The following is a 21,654-nucleotide window of genomic DNA, read 5'->3' as shown; positions in this document are numbered from 1 at the left end:
CTCATGTATTCTTTTAAAATGAGAAATAGATCAACATCATCTTTTTATCCTCATACATAAAGGAAGAAGAGACAAATTTGGAGCTTTAAGACTCTTTCATTTATTGAAGTAAAATGGCATTTTATATACTTCTTGGAGTTACAGTTATTGATCTGAATACTATTATGCGTGACAACCAAATGACATAGAAGGGCTTTCAAGATTAAAGCCTTCATTCCATAGATGATGCATGAAGTCCAGATATCTCCAAGAGAGACTTTTTAGTCAACCTTACAAGAGCACTTTAAACAAGATTTTCTTCTAGTCAATAATTTCAGCCTCTGGCTTTATCTGAAAAATCTCTTCTGCACATGCATTAATAACTCTTTCCTCCCTTATCTTGCTTCAGACAGTTCCTTCTTGCTAGAATTGAAGGGCCTAAAGAAGGCTAAGACCTAATAAAATAGTAAAGGAAATACTGAACAGTAAAGAAAAGACTATGAGCTCTGTATTTTCCTTTGATAATATTTAGATGGAGCTATCCAGTGGGCACTTTAAAATACAGGTTTGAAACTGAGAAGAGAGGTGAAAACTGAGTTTGCTTTGTACAGTATAATGGGAATGGATGAGAAGTACCCAGAGAGAGCATGTGAGACCAAAAAAGGACCACCGATTTTGTAGGGAAACAAGTCTGTTTGTAGGAATTCAGTATTTGTCTTCCATGTCCAGAAGATTTAAGGTTTGTTAACTACATTACAGATTCAATAAATATCTAGTTTGTTGTTCCTATGTACTGTTCTGCAGTTTTCTAAATATTATGAGGCTTTCGGCCAAAATTTCATATATTAAAAACTGTGCTGCCCAGATTAATATTAACATTAGTTTATAGGCAGAATGACTATAAAGTATGAAAATGATCAGAATCCACAACCATTTTCTCTTACTAATCTATAGATGAAGGTACTTCATACAAGTAACCAATTTTTTTTTTTTTACAAGTAACCTAATTTTGTCTGTACTGTTAATATGTGGTTAAATCAGGTTTCTTCTTCTTTTTTTTAATCATTCATTAGTAACATTCTCTTTACTTTTTTAGGATTCTGAGTATTTGAAATCGAATACATAATTCACCAACTGTCATGGAGCCTACATCTTCTCTTGCAGGGCCCCAGATGAATACCAGGTATAGAAGCATTTTTACAAAATGTTTTTTTCACTGCTTCTCATAACTTGGGAAGATAGGTTGGAATAGAAACAAAACAAAATAAAACTTTCAAATCAGGAAAATCCGGATCCACATCCCATCTGTACCACTTGGTAGGTGGGTGACCTTGATCAGGTTAATTAACTTCTGTAAGCCTCAGTTTTCTCATCTGTAAATGGGAGATAGTAATCTCTATGTAACAGAAATTATTGTGAAGGATTAAGTAAGATTACTAAGGTAAAGGATCTGGCACACAGTAAGCGCTTGGTAATGTTAGTTTTATTCCTACCTTCCCTTTTCTGGTTTCACAGAGCATCTTTATTAATGGGAAATAGAACCTGAGCTCTTGAGGCTAAAAATCATATACATATTTATTTACCTCCTAGACAAATGAGAAAGTGGTTGGGTTCCTTCCCGTGTCTAAACCCTAATCCTCGATGGAAGATTTCACACTGGATATACCAAGTTTCTTTAAATGTCCCTAAGCTTTTCCCCACTCATGTAGAATGGGAAGGAGGAGCTTGCCACCTGTCCTCTAATTTTCTCAGTCTGTCAGTACTGTAGGGATAAGGCAGATTGGCTTGTGTTATTTAGCTGTTTGGATCATTTATCGTTCTTTCTTTTCCCTCGAGAAAGGGACAATTATTGCTGACATGTGAATTTTTTTTCTTCTAAGCTATAATTATATCCGTGAGTTTCCTTCATTCTCTGTACTTTTCTTTTGTACCAGATGTTTTTGATGAAGACAATGGGAAACGTGACCCAAAGAGGCTATCATATTTCTTTTGTTTAATTTTGGCCCTTCTGTTTTATCCTATTAGTACTTCTTATTCTTTGAAAATTTGTCAACTTCTTTTCTTTGAAGGAACTTGCTGCATTTGCAACAAGTCAATTACATTATCTTTTCTATTTTATTTTTGGGTCAAATTCATTCCTTACATTCTAGGGAGGATAATATACTCATGTAATTTAAATTGATTATTCCTGATATATCCAACTTAGTTTTTTTACTTATTTAATGATTTTTGGTTTTCTTTTTTTTTTTTTTTAAAGTGAGAGAGAGAGAGAAAGCACAAGGAGGAAAGAGGGAGAGGGAGAAACAGACTCCCCACTGAGGGGGGAGCCTGACCTGGGGCTTGATCCCAGGACCCCAGGATCATGACCTAAGCATGACGCAGACCGTTAACTGACCATCGTTAACTTAGTTAACTGACCGTTAACTAAGCCACCCAGGTGCCCCGACCTCTGGTTTTCAATAATCTCTGGGCTGAGAGCAACAGTTCTGAATTACTTAGGGGTTGCAGACCACTTTGAATATCTGATAGCATGAATCCCCCTTTTATATGATAAAAACTTATATACATACATGTAAAATTTTTGCCACATTTCAAGATGTTTCTATTTCCCCTGCCTCTAAAGTCTACTGTGTACCTTAGTTTAAGAAAACGACTAATAACAACATTTATTGTTCATGTGTCAGGTGCTGTGCTAAGCACATTATGTGCATTATTCTTATTTAATCCTTATAACAAACCTATGAGGTATAGGTACTATTATTATCTTCATCCCCCTGCCTTTTTTTTTTTTAAATGAAGAAACTGACATAGAGAGATTAACCAATCCAAAATTATATGGTTGGTAAGTGATACGGGGCAGGATTTAAACCTGATGTGACTTCTACTTTAAACCCTTTACATATATGGACTCATTTAATATTCAGTGTAACTGCCTGGAGATACAGATATAAGTATTACTTGTTTAACAGATGAGGAAACTGAGGCACAGAGACATTTAATAATGTGAGAAAGGTCACAGAGCTAGCAGATTTTGAAGCGAGTTTTCAGACCTAAGCAACTGATTTCCAGACATTTTGCCTTCCCCACCTCATTATGCTGCCTCTCACCAACTGTTAAGTGATAAATATATTAAATATAGAAACAGATAAACTCACAAGCTTTGTGACCTTGAACAGATTTCTCAATCTCAGACTATGTCCTCATTTCAAAAAAGGGAGATTAAAGAACCTTCTTATAGATATTATGAGCTCAGATCAGACATGGGATCAGACATGGATTTGAAAGCACACAGCTAGGAGTAGTGGTGGAGTCAGAAATAGAACCCAGGTTTTAAATCTCTATACCATTCAGCTTCTGGAAGTATAAGTTTTGAAATCAGCCACACTTAGATTTAGAGCCCACCTTTGCTACTTTAATTATTGTATAAAGTTAGGAAAGTTACTGTTTGCTATCTATAAAATGGATAATAAAGTGGTTCTGGAGCAGTTTTAGTGAGAAATTTTGTGTATGTAAAGTGCCTGCTGGGATGCCTGGTACATAGTAGATGACCAGTAAACAGTCTAGTTTTATAGTTGAGAAGCTTCATTAGATGATATAAGAAAGTAAGATTTAGAATGAGATATTCTTAAAACATGATATGATAAATAATCTTTCAGTTCAGCTTTTGTGAATAGTCTACTACCATGCAAATATATTGGTGTAGTTAACTCCCTGTCAGAGCTTTCTTGCTTTAATTACATGGGACTTTGGCTGATATCTTTTCCTCAGTTCTTTCTCTCCATTGTTTCTTATGGTTTTCTCATGTTGCTCACTTACATAAAATAAAAACTTTATGATTGTGTTCTGTATGACTTAACATTGAAACCTTGCTTTACGCTGTATCTAGGATGTTTGCTTAAGGAATTACTTATTATGATGTCCTTTTGATGCTTCGGTAACAATTAAACTGAAGTGATAGGTCCCAAGTTTAGAAACACTGAAAAATTAAGACTATATTAAGTTCTTGTGCTTTTCATAATTTTATTGGATATTATCTAGGAATTAGTTCAGAAGGATAGAATTTTAAATTTAAATTTTAATGTCATTTCATGGTTTATACTTTTTCTCTGTTACTTAATGAAGATATTATAGGATTGATTCTTATCTTTTTTTTTTTTTAAAGATTTTATTTATTTATTTGACAGATTACAAGTAGGCAGAGAGGCAGGCAGAGAGAGAGGAGGAAGCAGGCTCCCTGCTGAGCAGAGAGCCCGATGCGGGACTCGATCCCAGGACCCTGAGATCATGAAGGCAGCGGCTTAACCCACTGAGCCACCCAGGAGCCCCGATTCTTATCTATTTATTTATGTATTCATTCATTCATTCATTCGTCTATTGTCTTTTTTTTTTAAAGGTCAATCCTGAATTAGCTATATAACCCCCAAAATGAAGTTTTTATTTTTTATTTTTATTTTTTTATTTTTAAGATTTTGTTTATTTGACAGAGAGAGATCACAAGTAGACAGAGAGGCAGGCAGAGAGAGGAAGGGAAGCAGGCTCCCTGCTGAGCACAGAGCCCGATGCGGGGCTCGGTCCCAGGACCCCGAGATCATGACCTGAGCCAAAGGCAGCGGCCTAACCCACTGAGCCACCCAGGCACCCCCATCTATTGTCTTTTTATTTTAAGTAGCTTCCATGCCCAATATGGGGCTTGAATTCACAACTGTGAGATCAGGGGTCACGTGCTCTACCAACTGAGCCAGCTAGGTGCCTTTTCCCACTCTTTTTAAGAAACGTGTGTATGTAAATTTATGTAAGCATAGGGAAAAAAAAAGGACATGAAAAAGCTATACCTAAATTTTGAGTGCTTCTTTTCTTTACTTTTTTTTTTTTTTTTAAAGATTATTTATTTATTTATTTGACAGATAGAGATCACAAGTAGGCAGAGAGGCAGGCAGAGAGAGGAAGGGAAGCAGGCTCCCTGCTGAACAGAGAGCCCAATGCGGGGCTCGATCATGGATAGATCAGGATCATGACCTGAGCTGAAGGCAGAGGCTTTAACCTAACACTGATCCACCCAGGCACCCCAAGTGCTTATTTTCTTAATAGTATATTTACAAGGATTTTTCTTTTCTTTCTTTCTTTTTTTTTTAACTTCCTAAAAATATTTTTAAGTTTTAAAAAAACTAACATAAGTAGTTTGAAAAGCTTCATCATTTAATGTTAAACTGCTTCTTATAAAATTTCTGCTAAGTTTGCTTTTCATTGTGTTTTGATTTAAACATTTTTTTGTTTAAGGTTTCCTTCAAGCAGGATGGTACCTTTCTACTTTCCTCCATCAAAATATGCACTTTGGAACCCAATACCAATTGGAGATTTCATCTACTTACACCTCAATTACTACAGGTATGTTTCTCTTTTCAAATCAAACCAGTAGAAACAGGAATCAAAAGGATGTATAAGCTTTGAAAATATGGAGCTACAACCTATATAAAACCATCATCATACTAATAGAATAAAGTACAATAATGATGTACAGATGAAAGAATGGGTTTTAGAAAATATATTAATATTTTTGCATTTTTGATCACCACATTAAATTATTTGAAATATTTAAAAAAAAAAAAGGATGTGTAAGGCAAAGTTGATTACTATAACTAATTCCTTTTTTTTTAAACTTTTCCATTCAGAAACTCTGCTCAAACTATCTCTTACTGCTTCTTAGATCTATTTCTTGTGCTTTTGAGAAGTAATCTTAATTTCACTGTTAAAATGGTCTGCAAGTCTAAATTTCTAAGTATTATAGGAATTCAAGAGACAAACTATAATAAAAACTGGAAGGGTTTTTGATTGTGCTTTAGCATGCTGTCTTTGTAAAACATTGAGAAGACTGAACTTACTTTAAGTGAATAGATCATGTTAGAAAGAATATAAATCATGGTTAGGGCAGGATCTTGAAAGAAAGATATAAAAACTTAAGCTTAAAGAAATAGAAAATAGAGATCCACTATGATTTTGTGTATAAGGGAGTTATTTGTTGAAAGCAGAATTCTAAGAAGGATAAGTCATAATGGGGAAAACCTGGAGTTAACTTAGCTGTGAGATGGTTTTCTGTAATCTAAGCAACATCGATTTATGCCCTAGTGGTTTGTTTAAAGTACTGTAACTGGAGTCAAACTGCCTGGAGGGTCAAATCCTGATTCTATTACTTCTTATTTATGCAACTTCAGTAAAGTAGGCAGGGATCAGTTTCTTTATTTAGAAAATGGAATAATGATACCTGTTTCGTAGCACTCTTGTTGGGATTAAATGAGACAGGCTCTGTAAAGAAGCAGTTGGCATGGTGCCTGGAACATAGGAAGCATTCAATAAATGGTTGCTATTATCAGGGTTTGGAGCAATGTAACAGTATTAAGATCAAAAGGAAAGAATGAAACAAGGCTTTTTAAAGAAATAGCTTATAGTATTCGATGATGGATTCAGTGGAACTAAAGGAGAGATACAAGTCAAAACATACTGAAGTTCTAAACCAGTTGGCAGAGAAGGATAGTATCACTGATTAAAAAAAAACAAAATAGTCTTGTGGGAGTGCATGGGTGGCTCAGTTCGTTAAGCATCTTCGGCTCTGGTCACGGTTTCAGGGTCCTGGGATGGAACCACACACATCAGGCTTTCTGCCCAGCAGGGAGTCTCCTCCCTTTCTCTGCTCACACTGTCTCTCTCAAATAAATAAATGAAATCTTTTTTTTTTTTTTTTAAGATTTTACATATTTATTTGACAGAGATGCAGCGACTGAGGGAACACGAGCAGGGGGAGTGGGAGAGGGAGAAGCAGGCTTCCCGCTGAGCAGGGAGCCCAATGTGGGGCTCATTCCCAGGAGCCTGGGATCATGACCTGAGCCTAAGGCAGACACTTAACAAGTGAGCCACCCAGGGGCCCCAATAAATAAATCTTTTTTTTTTTTTTAAGATTTTATGTATTTACCTGAGAGAGAGAGTGAGAGATAGAGCATGACAAAAGGAGAGAGTCAGAGGGGGAAGCAGACTCCCCACTGAGCAGGGATCCCGATGAGGGAAATGATCCTGGGACTCCAGGATCATGACCTGAGCTGAAGGCAGTGGCTTAACCAACTGAGCCACCCAGGCACCCCCAATAAATAAAATCTTAAAAAAAAAAAAAAAAACCAATAGTCTTGTGGAAGTTTAATTAAATATTTCTTAGACTTGTTCATTCTTTTCTTGATGTCTCTTGACCTTTTACATTTTCTATTGTTATCTTTCTGAGCTACAATGTGGGTGATTTTTTCTTCAACTCTACTAATTTTCTCTTTAGGTGTACTTAGCCATCTAACCTGTATGTTTGGGTTTTTTTACATGTTGGAAGTATTCCATATATATCAAAGATTGTTTATAATATATATGCAGAATTTATACGATAATAAAAATTCATGTACCTATCCCCTGTTCATTATATTGATTTTTAAATTGATTATATTTTTATTTCTGCAAGTTCTTTGTGGTTCTTTTTCAAATTTGCCTCATCTTTTTTTTTTTTTTTTTTTTAAGATTTTATTTATTTATTTGCCAGAGAGAGAGAGAGCGCGCACAGGCAGGCTGAGTGGCAGCAGAGGCAGAGGGAGAAGCAGGCTCCCTGCCAAGCAAGGAGCCCGATGCGGGACTCGATCCCAGGATGCTGGGATCATGACCTGAGCCGAAGGCAGCTGCTCAACCAACTGAGCCATCCAGGCATCCCTGCCTCAACTTTTTTGATAGTATCTAGTTCCTTGCTCATATATTGGAGTCCCTTTTATATATCTTTACACCTTCTTTTTCTTTTATTTAAAGATTTTATTTATTTATTTGACAGAGATCACAAGTAGGCAGAGAGTCAGGCAGAGAGAGGAAGGGAAGCAGGTTGCCCGCTGAGCAGAGAGCCCGATGCAGGGCTCGATCCCAGGACCCTGAGATCATGACCTGTGTAGAAGGCAGAGGCTTTAACCCACTGAGCCACCCAGGTGCTCTACACATTTTAATCATAGTTTTATATATTCTACATTCAATAATATTAGAATCCAAAGTCCATAGACCATATGTAAACAAACAGATGTGGTATTGCAACCAAATCTTATTTATAGAAACAGGAGGTTAGCCTCATAGTTTCTTAAACCTTGCTCTGGTTTGTGAAGTTAAGCAAAAGCTCAGAGAACGACTATAACTTCAGTGTCTGCTTAACTTCAGTTCTGGTTTCCAGGCAGCTCTCCCTACACACCCCGAACTCCTGCCCATCTTTGACCCTAGGATTTCTCAACAGTGATTTTTATGTACATATTAAAAAATGTGTGTTATATTTTAGGCAGCATTTCATGGCAGGAGGGTTTTTTAGGATATCAGACCTACCATATTCATAAAAGGCTTTTGTTATTTTTCAGAAATCCAAAGCTTGTAGTAACTGAAAAGACCGTCCGACTTGCTTGTCGTCATGCTAAGCAGAATAAAAAAAGCCTGCCATGCTTTTTACTTGGTTCTCTCATAGTAGATGAAGGTAATATACTTTAAAAAAATATTTTTGTAACTATAATAGAATTTGTGTTTCAAATTCAGCCGATTGTTATAATGTTCTTTATACTAATTTTCTTTGCAATAGACCAAGTTTATAAAGGTAAGTAAAACTTCATACTATCTATCACAGACTTCACTGGTCAGGTAGAAGAATATGTATGGGAGCCATTTTTTAAAATAAGAGCTTAGTGTACTATTAGTATGAACAAAATACTTTGTTATAATAGTAGGCTTACTTGGTTGATTTCAAATTTTTATTGTCATGTCATAAATTTTATTTATAATAACTGCTGTTTTGTTCTTCAGATGAAGAAAGTGTGACATTGACAGTAGATCGTTTTGATCCTGGTAGAGAAGTACCTGAATGCTTAGAGAGAACCCCTACTGCTTCTCTTCCTGGGGACTTTGTGATTCCATGCAAAATTCATACTCATGGACTTTGTTCAAAAGAATTAATAGTCCATGATGCAGATGACTTCAGTTCAGCTTTTAAGGTGAGATACACTGATAACTTGATTATTCTTAACTGAACCCAAGTATCAAATTATGGGTATTATGTTGTATTTCAATAAACCCATATTTAACAAGTATTTTTAATTAATTTCTGATTGAATGATTGTTGCTAAAATATGATTAAATATGGTTTCTGAAGGCAAGAATTCTAGGGAGGTAATATGTATGGGTAGTTTTCCAGAAGGGAAGGCAATATGATCAAGATAACAAAATGCAAGATGTGCTCAAGGTAATATTAAGGGTATAGATTTTTGCTGCATTTGTGGATAATCAGACTGGACTATTAGTTTGGCCAGATTGTAGAGCCTTGTCTGCCAGGCTAAGGAATTTGAACTTTGTTATATGGGCTATGTAGAGTTATTGAAAGTTTCTGAAAGAGAAAATGCTATTAAATCAAGGATAGTTAATCGATAGGGCAGCCTGACTGAAGTTAGAGTAGGTAGGCCAAGTCTGTAGTCAGATGTGTGTTCGAGAATGTGTATTAGCCTGGAGTAGAGTGGTAGCAGAATGTCTAGGAAGGACACAGTGGGCCTGAGCAACTATGCAGGAAGAACTGACTTGACAATTTGTGGAAATAAGAAAATAATTAAAGAAGAATGGACTTTAGATTTTCTTAGTTGAGTTGGAGTTAGTTTACATCTGTTTTTTTCATGTGATGAATGTTTGCTGAAAGTGACATTCTCTAATAAGAATTTTAAATGCTGCTGGGACATCTAAGTTGGCAATATGTAATGGAACTTGGTATATTAAATCTTACTTCCTTTGACATAATTATTCATGTAACTTTTTGGTCACATGGAAAAAAATCAGAATTGAAATGTTACAAATCAGAAATTGTTTAATTTTATTAGATCAAGATGTATATATGTTGTACCAGTATGAAGCAGAACATTCAGAGATACAGACAAATTTCAAAGTTTTAAAGTAATTATATAATATTGATTCCTCAGGCTCTGCAGCACCATGTATGTAGCAAAGATTCCTTGGATTGTGGTAAACTGCTTTCCCTAAGAGCTCATATCACTTCCAGGGAAAGTTTGGACATTGTGGATTTGGATTTGCATTGGGCAGCAGTAACTCTGGCAAACACCTTTAAGTGCACACCTATAAAGCCCATCCCCATTATTCCAACAGCTCTGGCAAGAAACTTGAGTAGTAATCTGAATATTTCTCAAGTTCAAGGTACCTATAAATCTGGGTAAGTAAGAGATAAATTACTTTTAAATATTGGTTAAATTAGTATGTTTTCATGGTATTCACATCATATGAAATATTTGTGCATTCAGTTTATATGCCAAAGATCTATGGTGGCTAGATAAATATCCAAGGAAAGTGAAAAAAGAAGTTGTTCAGTTTATTTGAATATAGTTCAGAGTTGTGGGCTTATCATCCCCAGAAAAATAAATGGTAAAATTTATATTTAAAATTGATTGTATTTTGTGATTTGAAATTAGGAGGCATTATCCTCTGTGTCATTTTGCCCTTTGTATTTTGCCTACGTTTGGGTTGTTGTCTGTCTTTTTTTTTTTTTAAAGACTATGAGCCTACAGAGGCTGAAAATTTTTTTATTACTTGCTTGTTTTATTACTTGTTTTAATTGTGAATAATGAGCATGGCAGAGAGAGAAAGGAGATAGCTAAATAAAATTCGTAGTACTCTTGCTTAGCAAATTGTCAACCACTTGAGGGTGGAGTTCCCCCACACAGCTGGAGCAGCATCCTCTCCAGCTTTCTGTCACCACTCTTAGTTTCTTAGGACGTGGAAGCCAAATTGCATGCTTTCTGACCTTCAGCAGGGCTGCTTCCCTGAATCCTCATCCACTTTCTTTATCTATTGTCTACTGAGCTAGATTAACAATGGAAGCACCCTCCGCTTTAAAGTCTAAGCAACTCACTTCTGGTTTCCTTTCCCACTGACTCCACCCTAGTTCCTGTTAGGTCTCTAGAGCTGAAAATGTTTGCCAAGATACACTCAACTGCAAGTCCAGTCTTCTAAAAATGTCTCTTCAAAAGAGGAAAAGAAAAAGAGAGGGTTTTCTTTTCAGAGAGTCCCTGGAATAGCAAGAAAAGTCCTATTTTTGAGTCCTGCATGCTGACCAGAGCAACGTTCTGGTTGGAGTGGTACAAAGGGAAAAGTGTGTATGTTCCAATATCATGGCCTGGTCAAAGGTGTTATTGATCAAGTGTTTGAATTAAGTGAAACATTTAATTCTCTAGGAGTAATAAGTGCTATTCAGTTGGGACATGGGAATTTTTTTAAAAAATTAACCAAAAAATTAGTTTTTCTTAGTACCCATGCCCATCTACTAGTGAAGTATGAATTTATCCTTCTTTAAATTTTCCTTCTGTGACCCCTTGGCGTGTTAGCAGTAACCCAAGATGTTCAATATTCTAATTACCTGTCTTCCTTGCCCCTTCTTACCTAGAATTATCTAATTTGTGACATTGTCCTTTTCCTTGACCACTTTCATTCATTTACCTTGACAGTTTTTAGGATCCATTATAGAAGAGGTATTGTGTTAGACACTGGAATTAAATAGATAAAAACTATATTTGTTGTTCATAAAGTATATTAATATATAAACATGATGCAGATAAATATAATGGGAGTTTTTATACAGTGCAGGGAAAGCGGGAAGGTGTGTCCAAACTCCCTGGGAAAGTCATGGAAAGCTTGAGCTAGTTCTTTTAAAGAATAGGAATTTATCAGATGGTCAAGGCAGAAGAGCTTTCAGAGCAGGTTTTTTTTTTTTTTTTTTAAATCTTAAGTAATCTCCACACCCAATGAGAGACTCTAATAACTCAACCTTGAGATCAAGTGTCAGGTGCTCTTCTGACTGGGCCAGCCAGGTGCCCCAGATGTCATTTTTTTTTTCTAAGATATTATTTTTAAGGAATCTTTACACACAACATGGTCTTGAACCCACAACCCCAAAATTAAGAGTTGTATGCTCTCTCAACTAAACCAGATAGGTGGCCCTAAGTATCATTATTGATCCATAAATCTCTCTGCCAACTCAGGCTTAATCATCTTGTCACATGGTCTGATACATTCTTTATCTTTGTGTTTTAGGGTTATTATAGCAATAAAATATATCCTCAGTGGTACTATTAAGACTGTATATCATTAATAGCATCATTTTGAAGTACAAGTATTTGTGCATCATTGAAGCACAAGTATTGGAACTAGCAAACTTTCTAACCTTTTCATTTTTGTGTTTTAAAGCCATAATGATGAAATTAACCTTTTTTTTTTGAGAGAGTGAGTGAGATACGGGGGTTGGTGTGTGGGAGTGTGAGGGGCAGAGGAAGAGGGAGGGATAGAGGAGAGAATCGTAAGCAGGTTCCATGCCTAGCGTGGAGCCTGATGCAGGGCTCAATCTCACAGCCCTGAGATCATGACCTGAGCTGGTATCTAGAGTCCCAACACTTAAGTGACTGAGCCATTGAGGCACCCAAACTCTTGACAATTCTATAGTTTTTCATATTCTTAAAACTTATTGTCAATAATAGGGGCAACTAGCTGGCTCAGTTGGTGGAGCATATGACTCTTGATCTTGGGGTCTTGAGTTCAAACCTCACACTGAGTGTGGCGATTACTTAAAAAATTAACTTTAAGCTACTGTCAATAATAAATGTAATAACAAAGTTTAAATGTGATATAATGTCCTTTTAGGAAAAAGTGAATTTTGGCGTCTCTCATAATGGTTCCAATGTTCTTTGATAGTGGTTGGAAGAGTATAGTGCATGGAAAATTGAATATATCTCACATAATTTAGCTTTGTTAGTGAGAAGTCACATCTGTTGCAGTCTTTTCAAGTCACCGAGATGCTTGAACACTTCTAGTAACAGGAAATTCACTTCTCCCTGGGAAACCTATTTGAATATGAAATTGCCTTGATTTTAATATTCCTGATTAAAATAAGTGGATACCTTTTTTTTTTTAAGATTTTATTTATTTATTTGACAGACAGAGATCACAAGTAGGCAGAGAGGCAGGCAGAGAGAGAGAGAGAGAGGAGTAAAGAGATTCACTGCAGAGTAGAGAGCCCGATGTGGGGCTTGATCCCAGGACCCTGGGATCATGACCTGAGCTGAAGGCAGAGGCTTTAACACACTGAGCCACCCAGGTGCCCCAATAAGTGGATACTTTTAGAGCAAAACTTTTTTAAAAAAGGTGTATGGTCATCAATTACTGTTTTAGTAGAAATTTTAAGATATTAAATCTCTTCAATCTCTTCCTCTTACTGGATTCTTTTTTTACATTTTGACCTATTTTCTCTGTGTGTGTGTGTGTGTGTGTGTGTGTGTGTGAAAACATTCATTTGAATCATTCCCTGCCTAAAATATGCTTCTCCAAGCCCTCAGATTATCTCTTTTAGGTAAAAAGTACATACTCTTAATTGTTTTTTACATGAATATCTTCTGTTTAGGTATCTCACCATGGATGAAACACGCAAATTGTTACTTTTGCTGGAATCAGATCCCAAGGTTTGTTCTCTACCATTAGTGGGAATGTAAGTATTATATATGAAAACTTTTTCAGCCACATATGTATTCAAATGTATATAATAAGCATGTTAATTAGTTGTAATATGAATAAATACTTAATATTTAGGTCAGCTTATAAAGCTACAAAGGCCAGTGATTTTTAAGCTTTCTTATTCTCATAGAAGAATCAGTTAAAACCAGATTTTGCTCAATCTTAGGAAGAACTCCAGTAAATAAAACATATAAAGTTGAATTCTTCTGATTGAAGTTGAAACCTTAGAACCCTGTTTCTTTAATCTTCATCACTATCCCCTGTCCTTAAAACACCTTGAAGAACACAGGGCTCAGAATAACACTTCAAAATATACTTCCAGGCAGTTTTGTGGTAATTCCCTTTGGTGTTAATGGCTTTCTCTTTAGAGTTCATGGTTAATGACATTTAGACAGATTATTCAGTCAGAAATTTATGTTCTTTGAGTTATTTATTGAGTGCTTACACTGTGCATAGCACTATATTTGGTACTGTGTTAGGATTTAAAGCTCTCCAAGAAATTTATAATCAAGGTGGAGCAACCAAATATATGTATATTCACAAGTAGGAAAATAATAAGGAAGTATATGATTTATTATAAAATGAGCGATATAGACAGTGAGCATTATTAGTATTCATTAGAGGGATTATAAGGGACATTTCCTTAAAAAAAGCAAACTTGAGGGCGCCTGGGTGGCTCAGTGGGTTAAGCTGCTGCCTTCGGCTCAGGTCATGATCTTAGGGTCCTGGGATCGAGTCCCGCGTCGCCCCCGTCGGGCTCTCTGCTCAACAGGGAGCCTGCTTCCCTCTCTCTCTCTCTCTCTCTGCCTGCCTCTCTGTCTACTTGTGATCTCTGTCTGTCAAATAAATAAATAAAATCTTAAAGAAGAAGAAAGAAAAAAAAAAAGCAAACTTGAGCTGGACCTTAAAGATTTTTGGATCATAGGAGGGAGGGGTCTGGTGGTATGTGCAGTTAAACAATGAGAATGTACAAATTTTCTGCAGACAACAAAGTCTTACAGTCTTTTTCCTGTGGTCCTTGTATTGGCTATGTGTTATACCAAGTGAAGAGCCTTGGGTTTTTGGGGCTACATATGTATGTTACAGCATTTAATCCTCTCAATAACGCTATAGTTTTAGGCTGCGTTAGCATTCTCCCCTAATTTAGCCCATTCTAGTTCAGACTAGTTTATTCTAATTGATTTTTGGTTTCATCTGTGTTATTAACCATTTTGTCTCCCACCATTTTCTTGTCCTCTGAAGTGGAAGAGGGCAGAGAGAAATATCTCTCTGTCTATATCTATATCTATATTTCTTTTAATTATTAGCATGGTCTGGTGTCCATAGATTTCTTATTTATGAGCTGTTTAATGTGTTGCTGGTGAATACCAAGACTCTCTGTTATATCACCTTGAGAAGAATGTAACCTAACGCACAGTAAGTATTAATTTGTAAGTGACTATACCTTTTAATTTGTATTTTTTCTTTTAGTTGGCTATCTGGAATTATACATATCTATAGTCCTCAGGTATGGGCTTGCTGCTTACGATACATGTTTAGTTCTTCTATTCAAGAAAGGCAAGTGATATTTTATATTTTATTTTGATCTTCTCCCTTTCATGTTTTATTGGTCTTGTTTAAAATTCATGCAGTGCCTTAACCTTTTATAATACTTACAGAATGGTAGAATAAGCACACTAAGAAAAACAAATCTTACATTAAATGGGAATAAAATCAGACAGAAAAGAAAAGGTTGCAGTATACATGGAAATGTGAAGAAATTCACTTGTCTAATCATAGTACTATAAGACAGAAGATACACTTTTCAGGTGTGGCGGGGTGGGGGGTACCTAGAGATCATCTACTATAGCATCCTATTTTATAAATAAAGAGATTAATTTTTAGTGAAGTGATTGAAAATGAGTTTGAATTTGTTGCCTTATATGTGTTTTATTAAGTTACACAGTGCTAATACTAGTACCATAAGAAATATTTGAGAAGAGATATTTAATTTTCTTTCCGGAAGTGAAGCACAAGTATTGGAACTAGCAAAGAAATTTTCTAACTTCAACTCCTCATTTAATCTTGTTATTTTGTATGTGATACCACCGTTTGCCTCTTAGCTTTTCATCTATTAAAATTTCCAGGCCTGTTTGTATCTACCTTGGGTAGCTATAATACCCATTTTTTTTTGTTTGTTTGCTTTTCTTTTTTTAAGATTTTATTTATTAATTTGATAGAGAGAAATCACAAGTAGATGGAGAGGCAGCCAGAGAGAGAGAGATAGGGAAGCAGGCTCCCCTGCCGAGCAGAGAGCCCGATGCGGGACTCGATCCCAGGACCCTGAGATCATGACCTGAGCCGAAGGCAGCGGCTTAACCCACTGAGCCACCCAGGCGCCCTACCCGTTTTTTTGTTTTGTTTTTTGTTTTGTTTTTTAAAGATTTTATGTATTTATTTGACACAAAGGGAGAGAGCACATGCATGCACAAGCAGAGGGAGAGGCAGGCAGAGGGAGAGGGAGAAGCAGGCTCCCTGACTGAGTCACCCAGGTGCCTCTATAATATACTTAAAAAAAAAAAAACTTTTTTTTTTTCAACTTTTTGAAAAGGTGGTACAAGTCTATGGCAATAAATCAAATATATGTAAAGATACTTAAGTTTCTCTTCTTCCCCCCATATCTGCAGACCCTATTCCCAGAGACAGTCAGTATTAAATGTTAAATAGTGTCTTGTACTTCTTTCCTAAAAATATCAGTGTGTAGACAGATATCACACTCTCCTATCACAAATAGGAGCATAGTGTTCTTTTCTGTATGTTGCTTTTTTTCTATCATTATACCTTAGAGGTCATTACATCTTGGCACATACAAATTTAGTCATATTATTTGACAGTTGAATAGAAAGTAAGATGTATTGGGATGCCTGGGTGACTCGGTCTGTTAAGCATCTGCCTTTGGCTCAGGCTATGATCCCAGGGTCCTCGGATCAAGTCCCACATTGGACTCCTTGCTCAGCAGGGAGCCTGCTTTCCCTCTGTTGGATGCTCCCTCTGCTTGTGCTTTCTTTTTCTGTCTCTGACAAATAAATAAATAAATAAATCTTAAAAAAAAATAAAGACTATGTAATATCTTAAAAACTAGTCCTTTTGCCTTTGCAGCAATTTTGTATATACATCTTTGTATACATATACATACACATATGTACATATATTAGCATATTTGTAGAATAAATTCCTAAAAGTGGTTTTTCTATGTCAAAAAATATGTAATTAAAATTTTTTTTCTTTTGGGGGCGCCTGGGTGGCCCAGTGGGTTAAGCCTCTGCCTTCGGCTCAGGTCATGATCTCAGGGTCCTGGGATCGAGCCCCACATCGGGCTCTCTGCTCAGCAGGGAGCCTGCTTTCTCCTCTCTCTCTCTCTCTGCCTGTCTCTCCACCTGCTTGTGATCTCTCTCTGTCAAATAAATAAACAAAATCTTTGAAAAAAAATTTTTTTTTGTAATTTAAATTTTTATAGATATTGGCCTTCAAAGACTGCCAGTTTATAATCATTCCAACATTGTTTGAGAGTGCCTGTTTTCTCCATCCCCTCACTAGCACTGTTGGACAAAACATTTATTGAGCACCTACTGTATACCAAGCACTGTTCATGATATTGGGGATAAGCAGTAAACAAAGACCCTGCAAAGATAGGCAGTAAACAGAATAAGTAAAATAAGTAGTATTTTATAAGGTGATGAGTGCTGTGTAGAAAAATAAGCAGAGGAGGTAGATGTTGTGTGTCTGGATGGTAGTGATAGGTGAAGAGTTGAAATTTTGTTTTATTTATTTATTTTTTAAAGATTTAAAAAAAATTTTTTTTAAGTAATCTTTACACCCAAATTGGGGCTAGAACTTACAACCCCGAGATGAAGTGTCACATGCTCTACCGAAAAGAGTTGGTATTTTATTTTATTTATTTTTTTAAAGACTTTATTTATCTACTTGACAGACAAGAGATCACAAGTAGGCAGAGAGGCAGGCAGAGAGAGCGAGGAGGAAGCCGGCTCCCCGCGGAGCAGAGAGCCCAATGTGGGGCTTGATCCCAGGACCCTGAGATCATGACCTGAGCCGAAGGCAGAGGCCTTAACCCACGGAGCCACCCAGGCACCCCAAGAGTTGATATTTTAAATAAGGTGATCAGGGAAGCAAAGGTTTGAGGGGAGGAGGTAAGCCATGTGGCCATCTGCAACAGCGTCCCAGTCAGAGGATACATTAAGTGCAAAGACTGTGGGTGAAAGATCACTTTGCATCTTCAAGAGACAGCAAGGAGGTTATGTCTGAGAGGAAGAAGGGGAGGGGAAAGTAGCAAACCTCAGAGAGGTAACTTTTGATCTTTACAAACCTGGTAAATGGGAAATCGTCTTTTCTGATTTTTATAACCTCTTCTGGGATCTTTACATTCATGTCTCTGGCCATTCTATTGGATTATGCATCTTTTTCACATTGCTTTGTAGTAGCTCTATTTCTCTTTCTCATTCTCTATATACATATATAGTATGTAAAGCACAGAAATGTACATTTATAAAAATGGGTGTGTGTATGTATGGTAGAGGTTATATAAATACAAAAATTTATGTGTATATGTATATGGCAAAGATTTTTTCCCCCAGACTGCCATTTTATTTAATTTTGGTTAACGATATTTTCCCAAACTTAACTTCTAAGTCAGATTATCGGTCTTCTTTTTCAGTCTTAGAAAGTAATTGCCCACTCAGGAATATTTATTGAAATAAAAAATCTCTTGTGTTTTCTTCAGGTACTTTTTGCAGTTCTACTTTTTATATTTTGTTTCACCTTTTCAAGATAATTAGTTTTATTTGCAATAAAACAAATACTCATTTTAGTATATTAGTACAACTGAGTTTTATTATCAGTGACTGGTCTTACTTTTAACTATTGACAGTAAATGCTAGGTAAAATTAGTTTTGAAACTCTGTTAGTCTGTGTTCAGTCTGAAGCATTAGGCAATTTCTTTGATACCTGAACTCTTTAATTACTGCCAACTCTGTGAACCAAAGAGAAGTCAGCACTGCTCAGCATAGCTTAGGTTGGTGCTTTGCAACATTCTGAACAGTGGGCTTGTCTGACCCAAAAGAGGAGCTGAGCAGAACAGACATTCTGCCTCTACAACCCTCATTGCCCTGTTTTATTAATGTTGTAACGTATCCCCAAATTATCTTTCATTCAGTGTTTTACAAAGGAGAGACAACTCTTAAAAGGGTTTTATTTATTTTAAGGTTTTACTTGTTTGTTAGAGAGTACATGCAAGTGCGTGTATTGGGGGGAAGGGGAGAGGGAGAGAGACTCTCAAGCAGGCTCCGTGCTGAGCCCTTAGCCCAAAGCAGGGCTCCATCTCACAACCCAAAGATCACGATCTGAACCGAAATCAAGAGTCAGATGCTCAACGAGCTGAGCCACCAGGTGCTCCTTTATTTATTTAAAAATTTTTTTTTTCTTAAAGTATTTTTAAATACAGTTTCCTTCCCCCACCCCATCTGAAAGAACAGAGCGCTCCTATGAAATCTTTTGTAAGCCGAAATGACAAAGCAAAGAACCAACTACCATTAATTTATATGGAAAATTTTTTCATTGTTCTTAGACTGAGAAAATAGCCTCTCAGGCTTTTCTGACATCTTAGGACATGTCTTACTAATGGATGCACAAAATAAATTGAGGTAAAACATAGTACTCACAGACACAGTTCAGAGCTATGGCTGCTTGATGCTGAGATGCTGAGTGTAGTTCCTGAAGAAGGAGCCCGGCACGGCTACTCTTGCTTTTGATGCATGCTACCCCTATAATGGCTCATGGAGCACAAATGCTGAACATTATTTTCAATTTTGCCTTTTTTTTTTTTTAATAAAAGCAAAAATCCTCTTTGGATTTCTCAGTTAGTGAAAGCTGGTTTTAATGTAGGTCTATAAAAGTGAAGTGGCCTAATGTGAACTTTTGAAAAGAGGATATCTCTTGTTGGTTTTATTATGCATTTTAAGGATTCTTGATGACTTTACAAATATTTGTTGAGCCATTTATTGAATAATAAAATGAATGTTTTTATCCATGCTTATAATAATGAAATATTATAAATAATTAAAATACCCACTTTTAGAAGTCTAGGTGAATAATGGCACATCTGTAAATTATAATACTTAGTAGTCACTAAAAAAGAATAAAGAGGTAGTAACATGGGAAGAAATCCAAGACAGTCAACTGAAAATAGCAATTACTAATACAGTTGACCTTTGAACAATGCAGGTGGTGGGATACTCGGTCAGAAATATAGGGGTACCTGACTGGTTCAGTCGGGCAAGCATGTGACTCTTGATCTCTGGGTCATGAGTTTAAGCCCCACATTGGACGTAACATTTACTTAAAAAAAAAAAAAAATACATACTTGCATACAACTCGATTCCCCCAAAACTTACATTAATAGCCTATTGACTAGAAGCCTTATAGATAACCTGGTTAACACATATTTTGTATGTTATATGTATTATATACTTTAAATATTCTCGCAATATTACAAGTATTCTTCAATAAAGCAAGCTGGAGAAAAAATGTTATTAAAATCATAAGGAAGAGTAAATACACTTACAGTACTGTGCTGTATTTATTGACAAAAATTTACATATGCTGCACCTTGGTGGCTCAGTTGTTAAGCATCTGCCTTCGACTCAGGTCATGATCCTGTGGTCTTGGGATTGAGGCCCACATCGGGCTCCCTACTCTGGGGAGCCTGCTTCTCCCTCTCCCACTCACCCTGGTTGTGTTCCCTGACTTGCTGTATCTCTGTCAAATAAATAAATAAAATCTTAAAAAAAAAAAAATTCACGTGTAAGTAGACTTGCATAGTTCAAACCCATGTTGTTCAAGGGTCAACTGTAGTATATATGGCACAGCCTCATTTTTGTTAGATTGTATAAAATGTTTTTGTATGCCAAGGAGAAAATTATGGAGTTGTATATACTAAACCAGAGAGTGAGGTGGTTTTCATTTTGTTTTACATATCCCTGTCTTGCTTGAAGTTTTTATAAGGAATATGTATTTCAACATAAAATGTATTTTATTTTATTTTATTTTTTTAAGATTTTATTTACTAATTTGACAGAGAGAAATCACAAGTAGACGGAGAGGCAGCCAGAGACAGAGAGAGATAGGGAAGCCGGCTCCCTGCTGAGCAGAGAGCCTGATACAGGACTCGATCCCAGGACCCTGAGATCATGACCTGAGCCGAAGGCAGTGGCTTAACCCGCTGAGCCACCCAGGTGCCCCTAAAATGTTTTTTAAAAAATAAAAATCAGTAACACTAAAAAGTAAGCACATTTGCTCCCTAGTTTTTTCTTTTCTTTTTTTTTTTTTAAGACTTTATTTGAGAGAGGAAGAGAGTGCCTGGGACGTGGGGAGGAGAGGGAGAAGGAGAGGGACAAGCAACCCCCCGCCAAGCACGGAGCTGGATACAGGCCTGATCCCCAGACCCTGAGATCACAGCCGGAGCCAAAGTCAGTTGTTCAACTGACTGAGCCACCCAATCATCCTGCTCCCTGGTTTTCTTCCCAAAATTAGACTGCTTAAGTAGTTTATTAACTAGGTTGACAGATTTATATAGAGTTGTTAGAATATACTCTTAGTATCCTCAGTAAATTTTAATTAAATGACTTTTTTTGTCCAGGGTTTTTTCTGAATCTGGAAATTTCATTATAGTTCTATATTCTGTGACACATAAGGATCCTGAATTTTATGAATGCCTCCCGTGTGATGGCAGGTCATCTGACCTTCAGTTCCAGCTACTAACCAGCAAGGAAACATTACGTCTTTTCAAAGTAAGTGATTTGATTAAGTAGCGTTTTTTTTTTTTTAAAGATTTTATTTATTTGACAGAGATCACAAGTAGAGAGAGAGAGGAGGAAGCAGGCTCCCTGCCTAGCAGAGAGCCTGATGTGGGACTTGATCCCAGGACCCCAAGATCATGACCTGAGCTGAAGGTAGAGGCTTAACCCACTGAGCCACCCAGGCAGCCTGATTAAGTAGCATATTAATGACTGTTTAGGGTTGCATGTTGGC

General features: G+C 36.5%; 1 protein-coding gene across 3 annotated transcripts in view; it reads left to right on the top strand.

Moving 5' to 3' along the window:
- The window catches only part of STIL (STIL centriolar assembly protein), a 73,063-nt gene that overhangs the window by 1,500 nt on the left and 49,909 nt on the right, over window positions 1-21,654 (top strand). For all 3 annotated transcript variants that reach the window (XM_045064484.1, XM_004740364.3, XM_004740363.3), the window contains exons 2-9: window positions 1,076-1,162; window positions 5,257-5,364; window positions 8,388-8,500; window positions 8,824-9,011; window positions 9,981-10,228; window positions 13,463-13,546; window positions 15,043-15,129; window positions 21,263-21,413. In XM_045064484.1, the coding sequence (XP_044920419.1) occupies window positions 1,119-1,162; window positions 5,257-5,364; window positions 8,388-8,500; window positions 8,824-9,011; window positions 9,981-10,228; window positions 13,463-13,546; window positions 15,043-15,129; window positions 21,263-21,413 (1,023 nt within the window). In that variant the 5' untranslated portion in view covers window positions 1,076-1,118. The remainder of the gene's footprint in view (window positions 1-1,075; window positions 1,163-5,256; window positions 5,365-8,387; window positions 8,501-8,823; window positions 9,012-9,980; window positions 10,229-13,462; window positions 13,547-15,042; window positions 15,130-21,262; window positions 21,414-21,654) is intronic.

Source organism: Mustela putorius, unplaced genomic scaffold (assembly GCF_011764305.1).
Source record: "Mustela putorius furo isolate JIRA1106 unplaced genomic scaffold, ASM1176430v1.1 tig00003853_pilon_pilon_pilon, whole genome shotgun sequence".
Taxonomy (NCBI): domain Eukaryota; kingdom Metazoa; phylum Chordata; class Mammalia; order Carnivora; family Mustelidae; genus Mustela; species Mustela putorius.
The sequence above is the reverse complement of the archived record's forward strand: the minus strand, read 5'-3'. Positions and strand labels throughout refer to the sequence as shown.